Source organism: Eptatretus burgeri, chromosome 4 (genome assembly GCF_056783735.1).
Source record: "Eptatretus burgeri isolate ZD-2024b chromosome 4, Ebu_testis_v1, whole genome shotgun sequence".
Classification (NCBI taxonomy): Eukaryota; Metazoa; Chordata; class Myxini; order Myxiniformes; family Myxinidae; genus Eptatretus; species Eptatretus burgeri.
The window spans coordinates 14,304,261-14,317,260 of NC_140964.1; the positions used below are offsets into that span (position 1 = coordinate 14,304,261).

At 41.3% G+C, this 13,000-nt stretch overlaps 1 protein-coding gene across 1 annotated transcript in view; it reads left to right on the forward strand.

Annotated features, from left to right (window-relative positions):
- LOC147027508 (uncharacterized) overlaps positions 1 to 13,000 on the forward strand; it is a 410,973-nt gene that overhangs the window by 138,576 nt on the left and 259,397 nt on the right. The window contains exon 8 of the mRNA XM_085876519.1: positions 4,844 to 4,954. Within this exon, the coding sequence (XP_085732645.1) occupies positions 4,844 to 4,954 (111 nt within the window). The remainder of the gene's footprint in view (positions 1 to 4,843; positions 4,955 to 13,000) is intronic.

A 13,000-nucleotide genomic window follows, 5' to 3' on the forward strand; every position in this document is an offset into this window, starting at 1 on the left:
TCGCATGTGTGTAATGTAAAAACAATTGCCTCTTGACTTCCAAATTTTGCCTCAAAATTTCACCTTTTCAAAATGTGATATCAATAAACCCAAGTTTTTTTCTGAATGGTAACAACATTAAATTTACATTTGGTAATGAAAATCATGAATCAAAATGCAAAAATGAAAATTTTGGAAAATAATTTGGTCAAAGTGTTCTTTTTGAAACTGAGCGAAAAAAGTCATTTTCACTGCCTGACCCTATACATAACACACGTGTGCCAGTACAAAAAAAATTGCCATGATTTTGTACAGTTGTCCGTATGTGGTCAATATAGCATAGCATATTCATTGACCACATACGTAGTAGGTGTGATCTGCACATCCACGACTGTCGCTGACCGTAAGGTCGCGACCTTACGCCTTTACGGCTATTTTGCTGTATGGCCTATTGGCTATACAGCATTACATTACTGTTTAATCACACATAGGCTAGCTTAAGTTAGGGACTTTAGCATCTCCAGTATTGTAATAATTGCCTCTTGACTTCAACTTTCACATCAAAATTTCACCGTTTCAAAATGTGATATCAATAAGCCCAAGTATTTTCTGAATGGTAACAACATTAAATTTACATTTGGTAGTGAATGCCTCAAAATGCAACAATGAATATTAAAGAAAATAATTTGGTCAAAGGGTTCACTTTTGAAAGAGAGTGAAAAAATTCCCTTTCACTGCCTGATCCAGATTCCTTACATAACACACACTAGTATGTGTGTGGTACAAAACAAATGACAGGCAATATAGGCAATGCAATAACAGTCCATATTTATAGATTGTCAAATGTTGCATTGCCTTCTGACTGTTAGTGTTAATCAAGAACCTTGAAATTCTTAGATTTAAATAAATATATTCTATTTCACTGAAACACACCTAAATTCATATGGTTTTAGCTATAATTTCATGCATTTGAATTCCAAATGGGTTCATGGTTACTTTTATTATAATCGATTACATTCATTAATGTAAGGATGGTAATGGAGGGATACAGTTTGTCTCTGGGGAAGCCTAGTGCTATTGCATGTCATCAGAAATCTGTAACCTTAAAAAGAGATATCCCTAACCGTATGTGATGTGTAACACTTTGTTTTGTGACCAACTTAATATGCATTTTTTTGTTGTTGGACAAATATGCAAGTTACCTGCACTATGTTAATGATCATAGAAACCAAATTATTGATTTTATTCGTCAGGTTTACTTGAATTACATTGAGCAGAAAAGATGATAGGATAGGCCATGAAAGCCTTGTGATAAAAGTGTGTGACAGATTAGAAGACTGATGAACATATTGGAATGTGTTAAGAATGAATTTGTGCACTTGTTATTCAACAAAGAACTGATGTGTACAATAGATGCATGATTTTTGATACATTTGCAAGTTATTCAAAATACATGGAAGTCATATTTTAAACTACAGACTTTTATGATCTCATTTCACATGTTGCCCTACCAATGTGTAAAAAAAATATGATTTAGTTTATGGTTTGTGGACACAATACCTTTTAGATATGTATCTTAAATTTAATGCTCATGAACATGTTTGTATGAAAAAGAGGCAAATTTACCCCAGCATCCTCTTTGATTTTTGAAGAAATTTGCACATTTGTTGTTGCAGGTACATATATATTTGTGACTATAATATTTCAGATCTAGGAATTTTCTGAAAATAAACACACATTTTACTTGACATGAAAATCATTCATATTTGTTTTCTAATTGATATTAGCTTTAATTTAAGCATATATTTCAGCTTTTAAGTATTAATCAAAACCATTAACTTGAAGATCATTAATGACTAACATAATCACATCAGGACCTCATAGAATTGATAAAAACAGATTAATTGTGTAAATGACCAGTTACAACCTCAATAATGTTTATAAATGTTCTGAGAAATTATACATAATGCAATATTGTACAAATATTGGAGGTTTTGAAATAATATATGTATTGTGATGCACTATATAATACATTGTAAAAGTATGCATCCTTAATTGAATAACATTATAAATTGGTTAGTTCATGCTTCAGGTTGTAATAAAGCGACCAGTGAAGACACAAAATGTAATTAATTGTACTATTGTTATTTTGTATTAATACATACAAGATGTGAGAAGAGAGTGATATTAAGAAGAGACAAAGGAGAAAGAATGAAAGGGGAGGGGAGTGAGAGGGAATGCAGGGGAAAAGAAAGTGCCTGTGTATGAGGTTTTCTGAGAATGAAAAGTGGGAAACATTTCGTAATGAAATAGGAGGATAAGCAAATAAGTATGGTAGGTGGGAAAGAAGTTGTTTCAAGCAAATATTGGCACAGTGAACAGTCAGAGATGTAAAATAAATTAGGGGCATTTTTTTTTCTTTAAAAATGAAAGTACATGGCAATGTGAAGTTTGCATTTTTAACTTTCTTATGAAAAGATGATGGCAGAGGTATTCCGATTTTTTACTACCTGCTCAAAACTGTACTTATTTGACCATTTATACTTCCTGTATTTCATTCTGTCAAAAGATACTAAAAACACAATCTTCTCAGCATTTAACAAATGTTGTGGATGTGTTTTCATGCAAGGAGTCCTCTAAAAGTATTTCTGCTGTCCATTTGATATATTTCAGTGCTCTTAAACCCACAGAAAATGCCTATATGTCTCCGTTGCTAGGGTAAAACTACCATAGCAACCATTTTTTTTATGTATTTCTTTGTTTTGGTTAAATTCTGAGTAACACTCACTTTTTGATATTGGGAACAATTGATTTTGGGTTTAGATATATATGAGGAATATATATCAGAAGGTTTCAGGTAGCCCCCAAGAGGAGACTACGGAAATCAAAAACTACACAGAAATATTGGGTATGGCCCATGGTCTAAAAGACCATATGAGGTGCATGGTACAAAAAAGTAAATAAAATGGTTCTGAAACAGTGAAATCATATTCCACTTACTGCATTAAAGTAAAATTACTACTGATACTCTGCATCAGTTCCTTTCTCAAACACACCCACCCCAACATGTCGCGCAGAGTGCGGGTTATGCTAATATATATATATATATATATATATATATATATATATATATATATATATATATATATATATATATATATATATATATATATATATATATATATATATATAAAACTATCATGTAATCAAGCTACTCTATTCATTTTAATTTCCACCGCTGTGTGCGATAGGAATTTGAGAAAGCTGTAGTTCAGAAAATATATGCAAGTTAAGCAACAATAAAGTATGGTAACACTTTCCTCACTCTTCAAACAACTCATGAACAGGAATTCCCAGATCAATTCACCAATGATCGTCCATTTCGAAATTATTTTGACCGTACAAATGATCTGCATGGAAATTGAACAACAAAGTGAAGAAAATTAAATCTTCACCTATGGTTGGCCGTAGAAGACCCCACAACGATCAATCACAGCATCCGCAATGTGAGCGAGATGCAAAAGACAACTTTAAATTCCCGTGACATTGCCTGGAGTGATGTTGCCCTGTTCTCGATTGAAGTGGTTTTCCTTGAACTGACGTTCGGCGAAAGGCCCTTTTGCACCTGATATTAACTTATATCGTTAAAAGTTCACCCCAGCTGAGAAAAAATAAATAAAAGCAATCCACACAGACCTGGGAACTTAAACCCTCAACTTTAGATGGCCTTGTAATGCAGTTCAAAACATATGATAAATGGTACCCATTCCCAAGGCTATCAAAATCTTTGATATCTATCCTTGTACTCAAGAGATTTATCTTTTCCACCTCGGGCACAGACACCTCCTGGGATGCTATTTTCTTCGATGCATCAATCAGTTCATTTCATCTCACCTGCGGCTATCTTGCCAATTTTTCACACCTTGGTGTGGTGCATCTTGTGGTGAGATAGAATCTATCAAACAACTCACTTCTTCAACTTGTAAGGCAAATCAAAGGAAGAGGAGAGAGATGGTGCAAGGCCCATGACAAGTATGTTTATATTCTCAAGAAAACTTGTGTCCTGCACGAGTATCGTATGAAATCCTCCCTTTACCTTATCTTTCCAACCTTTACTCAGCCACCTGGACTCAATGAGGTTTCATCCTGAGAAGATAAAAATTATTCTGGGTGGCCTTCATCATCCTTTGACTCCTGTCTCTGCTAAATATTTGGCATCGACAATAAGGTCATTAAAGTTTTTCTCTGATCTTCTCGATTGTCTCCAGTGAAGGAACTCTTCTGAAGAGCTTCTGAGATTTGCAAATTTAGGAAATAGCACAATGTAACAAAAGAAAAGTGCCAACATTGCTCCTCTCAACGATGAATTGCTCAAGCTGCTTCCAATTGAAAGCAAAACAACGGAAATGTGCAAACAGAGCAGATGCAAAACTAATTTATCTTCTCAAATAATCTGATCACAGCCAGGTTGAGCCTCAGTCTTCATCAGTGAACAGTGGATATGCTTCTACCAAAGCAATAGATCAATATCCTAAACTGAAAAAGGTCAGCGTCATGCCCCGTGACACATCTCATGCTTTTGGCAATGTATGTCAGACAGTGACTTGACCCAAATGTTGCTTCCATGGGCACAGCAGTGTGTTCCATTCTGGAGAAAAACAACCATCTTGCTGATGCTTCCATGTCCATCACCCCAACAAGAAGAACGTGCAGAATTCCGAAAAGTCTCTTAAGCTCCTGGGCTTATCTTCAGATATTTTATGTTGCGAGAACAGCATTTCCAATGTGGCCTTCAACACGAGGCAAACAGTTGACCAACTCTACCATTTCAAGTCCTTTTTGAGCACTTTTCAACTTTGTACAGTCATCATCCAAGTCATGTGAAGTAGCTAATTGCTCTGAGTTGCTGAAGCAGCTGCCTGAATGTGGAGGCAAAGCTCTGAGCAATATTCGTGTAATCCATCACGAGGCCAAGGTACAGGTGTTGTGCTGCCTTCATCCATAGTATATTGCTAGCTTCTCAGTCATCTACTGCCTCTTAGTCTGTCTGCCTGTGAACATGATATCTCAAAGTGTTATGGACTGATTCAGATGTACTTTTATAGACAGTTTGGGTGTGTAACAAGGACAAATTGATTAGATTTGGTGAAGATCAAGATTCAGATATGGATACGAGAATTTGTTTTTTTAATTCTCTGAGTGATTTTTCACTATTGAGAGATGGGGCCAAAATGATATATTGCACAATATTTCAAAAAGTTATGGACTGATTATGACAAAACATGGTGAATGAGTTGGTGGGTGATGAGAACAAGCCGATGAGTTTTTAGTTCAGGTGCAGATCCAGATCCATCCTTTCAGTGGGCTACAAAACAAACTGTTCAGCCTGGCAGAGGTATGTGCTCTACCGAGTGCCATTTCAGTTGAATACTGTGGAGTTTTGGTGAGGAGGAGTGGGAATAACAGTGGAGCTGGCACAGGTAGATCAACCAGAGTGATATTGTTACGAATTTGGAAGCTTACTGCACACAACATTCAGGTCCCCTAAGCTTAGTTATCTTGATAAGTATGTGTTTATAGATAGGGTCCCCTACCTGTGTCTAACGGGAATTACATGTGTGTGCTGCAGAGTTTCGTTTACCACAAATCTCCTTCACTTCACTTCACACACCGACGCCATAGCCCACGTGCGTTCGGCTACGTACGTGGGTGGAGATTTCAATCCCCTCAGAGCGGGACTCCACCCAGGAAGGCAGGGGCGTGCCCCTTGTCCAATCACGCCACAGAGGGCGACTTTCCCATGGCACCCCGGCCAATGGGATTCAGATTGCCACAGAGAGTGACCTTCCCACAGCACGCCATCCAATGAGGGTTGAGATGGCCACAGAGAGCTACTTTCCCACGACGCCCCACCCAATGAGGGTGGAGAGCACCTCAGACGGCGATTTGCTCACCCTGGAGGAAAAAGGAATAAAAAGGAATGCCAGGCTGAGTGAAAAAGGGTCGTGGCGGTGAAAAGCGTCATGGTCGTCATCGTGGTGGTCATCATCATCGTGTTGTTCGAGTCCTGCCGAGTTGGATCATCGTCGCCTCTGATCTTCTCCTTGGCCTTGGTCAATTGGTGCGTGGCCGGTTGGAGAGCGCTGTATCTGGTGCTTGGAGCAGCATCATGTTGCGGGTTTGAGTGCCGCCGAGCCGGATCGTCGAAGACCACACGAGGTGGACAGATTCAAGCACAGGCTCTGGTCTCTAGCTCACCTGTCCTCGAGCTGGAGGCTTTCAATAAAGATCCAACTTTATTGTACAGTCAGACCTTCCCATTTCTGTGTGTGCCTGTGTGTGGGCCCGTCTTTAAGTAGCAACTTTATAAGTGCTTTTGCTTGTACATTGACTGCATTTCTTATAGTCGGATAACTCTGCTCTTCTGTGTTCCCTCCCTGCCTATTCTAAATAAATACCCTTATTGTTGAATGTATCAGCTCGTTTCTGTGTTTCTATCATTGGTTTGCCACGCTGCGAATGGGAACTAAGAGGCCTCATTGCTGCCAAAATCGTGCAATCGGCCCGGCAGGAATCTGGTACCCTCCGCTCGGGGTATGGCTCGGATCTGGCTCGGTAACGGCCCGGATCGCGTAGATCCTGCCGAGGGTGAATTTCCCCGGTAGTTTGGACGAGGTGGGTATTGAGGTAAATTGAAAATCGACCCTATCCCACGCGGTCGACCTATTGGCAATCTTCGGTCCGACAAGGGACCCATCGGCTCCAGAGTTATCCGGGGTGACGACCTATAAATTCCGGGTGTTCGGTGGAGCCGACTCTACTACTCCATCTAGCGGTCGTGCTCGTCACCGAAACTCGGCCCCACAACAATATATGAAGATTATTTTGACTATTTTGATTAAACAGTTATTTATTCTTCTGGAATTGTTTTTCTTTTTCAGGGGTGGGAGGTGAAGTGAGTTATCAGGTGAGGAATGAAGAGACGACGACAGCAGATTCAGTTTTTGACGAGACCCTCGCACAGACAAGGCAATTATTACACATGTATACAAACACCCATCTTTTACCAAAGCGAGTCAAGCAATTTTGTCAATGTCCATGCAACCCTCTATCCACAACAGTTGTTGACCCGGCAGGAATCTGGTACCCTCCGCTCAGGTTATGGCTCGGATCCAGCGAGGTAACGGTATACACATACATATATATATATATATATATATATATATATATATATATATATATATATATATATATATATATATATATATATATATATATATATATATATATATATATATATATATATATATATATACCGTATTTTCACGACTATAAGGCGCATATAAACGTCTTAGATTTTTGTCAAAATGTGCGACGCGCCCTATAGTGCAGTGCGCCCTTTGTGTGTATAAAAGAACAGGTATGTGCGGTATGCAGAACATTGCTGTTTTAACAACCCCGAAAATGGCAAAGAGACACGCTTATGAAGCTCAGTTTAAACTGAAGGCGATCAGCTATGCGGAGGAACATGGGAATCGAGCCGCGGCGAGGAATTTCCAGATCAACGAGTCGATGGTTCGAAAGTGGAGGAAGCTGGAAAACGAGCTGCGACAGGTGAAGAAGACGCAGCTGAGTTTCCGTGGAAATAAGGCGAGGTGGCCAGAGTTGGAGGAAAGACTTGAGCAGTGGATCGTTGAGCAAAGAGCAAGTGGGAGGAGCGTTTCGACGGTCACGATCCGACTGAAGGCAGTATCGATAGCGGAGGAAATGAAAATCGAACATTTCCACGGAGGTCCGTCTTGGTGCTTTCGCTTCATGAAACGGTGCCATTTTTCCATCCGGACCAGGACTACGATAGCGCAGCAACGTCCGGCGGATTATCAAGAAATGATGGAAAACTTCCGCTCCTACTGCAGCAAGCACATCTGCGACAAACGGATCCAGCCGAGCCATCGGCGTGAACCGGCCGTTCAAAGTGAGGCTGCGAGCGGCGTGGGAGCGGTGGATGACCGAAGGAGAGCACAGCTTCACAAAGGGTGGAAGGCAGTGCCGGGCGAGTTACGCCACAGTTTGCCACTGGATTGTTGATGCCTGGGCTAACGTGTCTGCTGGCACTGTTGTCCGAGCTTTCGCTAAAGCCGGCATCATTTCGGAGGAGCCGCACGGTGCAGAAAGTGACTCTGATACTTTAATACAGAAATTTCGGAGGAGCCGCACGGTGCAGAAAGTGATACTTTAATAAAGCACAACCAAACTCAATTTTGCTCCCGATCTATTTTTAAATACGCACACTTGTGTGCTTGTGTGAGTGTGTTGTTGTACGGCGGACGTACGTAGTAGAGGATATTCATATAAAACCCGCGCCCTATCGTGAGGAGCGCCTTATGTGTGTGTCAAATACAGGAACGGCACACACAACTTAGACTGCGCCTTTTGGCACGGTGCGCCTTTTGGTCGTGAAAATACGGTATATATATATCTGTATATATATACATACAGTATATATATATATATATATATACAGTATATATATATATATATATATATATATATATATACAGTATATATATATATATATATATATATATATATATATACAGTATATATATATATATATATATATATATACAGTATATATATATATATATATATACAGTATATATATATATATATATATACAGTATATATATATATATATATATATACAGTATATATATATATATATATATATTGATATATACAGTATATATATATATATATATATATATATATATATATATATATATATATATATATATATATATATATATATACACACATACGCACGCACGCACGCACGCACGCACGCACGCACGCACGCGCACACACACACACACACACACACACACACACACACACACACACACACACACCTCCTGACTGCTTTGGTGAACATCGCCTCAGATTATCTTATTTGATAAAACCGCATAATCCGTAAAGCATAACCGTCCGTCTGCCACCCAGACGATTGTTCCCACTAATGCAAACCATTAAACCAGAAGGCACGTGATGTGATCGGCGGGTAAATTGAAACATGTGGAATGTGACAAGCACTCCCCCCGATCTCCATTGGACATCGTCTTATACCAAAGCGTCACCTACAACCCATTGGCCTCGCCCGGTGACTGTCAAACAGACAAAGATTACATGGTCAACATCAGTTAAACATCAAACGGAGCCACTGTTCTGGATTTCGGACTTATTTCCCCTCATCAGGATGGCATACCGATAAATATCTAACCACTGATGACCACATTCGTCGTTTGTACATCAGCCGCACCTCCTGACACTCTCCACATGTTTTGCTTTATCCGCCGATCACATCACGTGCCTTCTGGTTGAATGGTTTGCATTTGCAGGAACAATTGTCTGGGTGGACCCACAGGGATCGTTATTTAAAAACTGGCCATTAATTAAAACCTGGACCCATAGGGATTGTTTTATTTGGACAAACAACTCACTAATCATTCAATAAGAGGCATCTGTATCTCCAAGAAATCAAACATGTGCTATGCAAGGAGGCCATTTTCACTCAACATTATTGTTGGATAATCAGCTTCAAATCAGGGAAAGTCAGTGGTTCATTCAGGTATATTATGATAAAACAGGATGTATGTGTATATATATATATATATATATATATATATATATATATATATATATATATATATATGTATATATATATGTATATATATATATATATATATATATATATATATATATATATATATATATATGTATATATGTACATACATATACATACATATACAATATACATATATATTATCACGAGTCTTCGGGGATTAAAACACTGAGTTCTGTTGGCAGCTCATGCAACCAGCTACAATTTTGGAATCCCACACGCAAAATATATCACTGTACCCTTGGAGTGTCAGACAAAAGATCAGTTGGATTCATACGTCGATAATAACCTTGCTCGCGGCTCAAGGTCGTGAAGATCCTCAGAGTTGGCTGGGCATTTTCTGTTGTTATTTACTGCCTTTTCCATTGTTATACTATCCGTAGTGTGACAAAGCTTGTTCCCTTCAGCATGAGCCACGACTGTTTGTCTCTGTCTCTAACAATAGAATCTCACTTCATTCAGCTAACAGAATTTTCAACCGCACCCTCACTTCGTTATCAATGTAATTTGTCAATGTCATTCCTGTACTTAGACCAGTGCTGGAAAATCTAACCAACTGCTTTCATGAAAATTCTTACAAACACATGAGAAATCACACCTTCACTTTCTGCACCTGCTTGTATCTTAACACACTTCAGCAATCCTGAAGCAGCCTAGACAATGATGTCCACACAACCCCAAACCACCTCATCGAATTGGAATGTACCATCACCAAGATAATAAATTTAAAGCAAATACCCCTCTGTGCTCGTTGAGCCACATAAAAACGGATGTACAGTATGTATTGTTGTGTTTGTGGGGTAGATGGAGGAACTTCATCGTTAAGGTAGGATTGTGCAGAGGAGCATGGCCCGTGGATGTGTAGGAGACATCTCGATGCAAATCAAGTCGGGAAACTGAGCTAAAGTGTTACATATCACCGCACGGGGGTGGTGCTGTGTTGATTAGGTAGGGATTAAGGCAAATTTCTCCCAGTATATGATTTCCCCCTGCGACCTTTTTCGATGTTTTTGCATTTGCAAGACTTAAAATAAAAAGGAATCACATCCTTAAAACAACAACTGAGCCAAAAACGTTTCACCCCACCTCCAGAAATGAAAACTTGTAAAGCACGCCGCTGGGGATGGATTATGGATGGTATCCAGACGTGTCTGGGTGGTGTTTATGTCCGGGCAGTGGTTTGTCTCCGGGAGGTATTTATAGTATGACCGGTAGAAAATGGATTTCAGACATTGTTTTGTTTCCATCTTCACTGTTATTCTATGCAGAAACATTTTGATGAGATGAATTGCAATTGACGCTCCATCGCACTTCTCACTGCCTTCCTTTACTCTCACTTCTCACTGCCTTCCCTCCCCTCCCCCCTTTTTATATCCATTGTCAAGGCTTGTATGAGAGCTAACACACAATGCACAACAGGGGGGCAGAAGACAAGAGGGGCGGGAGAGGGAAGGACAAAACAGTGGGGAACAGAGATATGAGGAGATCTGTGGAAGGGAGAGGGATGGGGCGGGGAACATGAGGTATACAAGATGGATAACACAGGGGCTTTCAGGACCTTACACGACAGGGAACTTTCGGGAAGGAAGGCAGGGAATTTGAAGGAGGTCTTTTTGGGGTGGATTAACGGGGGTCGAATAGATCATGGTTTTGGATGAGGGAAGATAAGAGGTGATGGTGAACAGCGTTTTTGAAGACCTGAAGGGAAGAATGGGATTGAAGAGAGTGTGGGAGTTTATTCCAAAGGTGGGGAAAAAGAGGAATGAAAGAGTGAAGGTGAACAGTGATTCATGATTTTGGTAGTTTTACCAGAAGGGGGTTGCTGGCGGACCTTGATGGCCCTGCGGAAATATGGGGGAAACATATTGCAGACAGGGTGGGGGAGGGGGTGAGACCAGAGGGGAGATGGTAGAAGATAGAAAGACCACCGACCTGCCTGCGGTGAGAGAGTGAGAGGCATAATGACTCAGCCTAACCGCGGGAGACACAAATGTTCCTAAATGCCTTGGTTTCCAGATTGTGAAGCTGAGAAAGGTGAGATGCAGGAGCACCAGCCCAGAGGGAAAGCAGTACCCCATCAGGCTGTGGACGAAAGCTTTGTATGTGGTCAGGAGCTCAGGTGGGCCGAGGAAGGCCTTTGCACAATGGAAGATTCCCAGTCGGTGACTGGCTTTGGAGGCCAGGTTAGAAAGGTGGTTTCCCAGGAAAGATAATGGCAAATAGTGAGACCCAGAATCTTGAATTAAAGGACTTCTTCAAGAGGATTGTTGAGAAAGTAGATGGGGGTGCGGGGGGGGGGTTCCAAATGGTCTTTTCGAAGAGACATGGTGAGAGTGTGAGATTTGTCAAATTTCCTCACTCTCCCTCTTCTCTTCCCCACTCCTTCCTCTCTCTTCTCTCTTCTCTTCTTCCTCCTCTCTCTTCTCTCTTCCCCCTCCCTCCTCTCTCTCTTCCCCCTCCCTCCTCTCACTCTTTCTCCCTCTCTCCTCTCTCTCACTCTTTCTCCCTCTCTCCTCTCTCTCACTTCCCCCTCTCTCCTCTCTCTCACTTCACCCCTCCCCCCTCTCGATCACCCCTCCCCCCTCTCTATCACCCCCTCCCCCCCTCAGGTCAGGTCAGGTATGGGAGCATGTGCCAGAACAGCACGTCGCTGCGTCCACTTTCCGCCGGTACTCCAGGGGCCTCCGTCTGGCCATGCCCCAGGCAGATGCCAGGCCCATCCCCATCTCCTTGAGATGATGGTAAACCTGTTGCAACCATGAGGCATGTGGTCGACCCACTGGCCTCCTCCACTCATGAGACTCCCTCGCTGAGAGAATCTGGTGAGCAGGATCAGAGTCAGGAAAACGAGCCACATGTCCATACAGCCGCAACTGACGCTCACGGACTATGCAGGTAACAAATCTCATCCGAGTCTCTCTCAGCAACCGCTCGTTGGACACAAAATCCGACCAGCGATAGCCAAGGATTCTCCGAAGAGACCTGGTACCAAAGGAATTAAGTCTCCGTCTCAGATCCTTGGTCAGAGTCCAAGTCTCGCACCCATAGAGCAAGACTGGAAGTACCAAGGACCTGAAGACTCGGACTTTCGTCCTCCCGCACAGGTACCGGCAGCTCCACACCTCATGATCCAGTGAATCCATGACTCCCCAGGCCCGACCCAGACGTCTATTGACCTCTGACTCGCAGCCAGCAGAGACATGAATATCACTGCCAAGGTAAGTGAATCTCTCCACGACCTCAACATCCTCACCACAAACAGACACAGACAGGACAGCAGCATCCAAGATGTCACCGAAAGCCTGGATCTTAATTTTGACCCAAGAAACCCGTAATCCC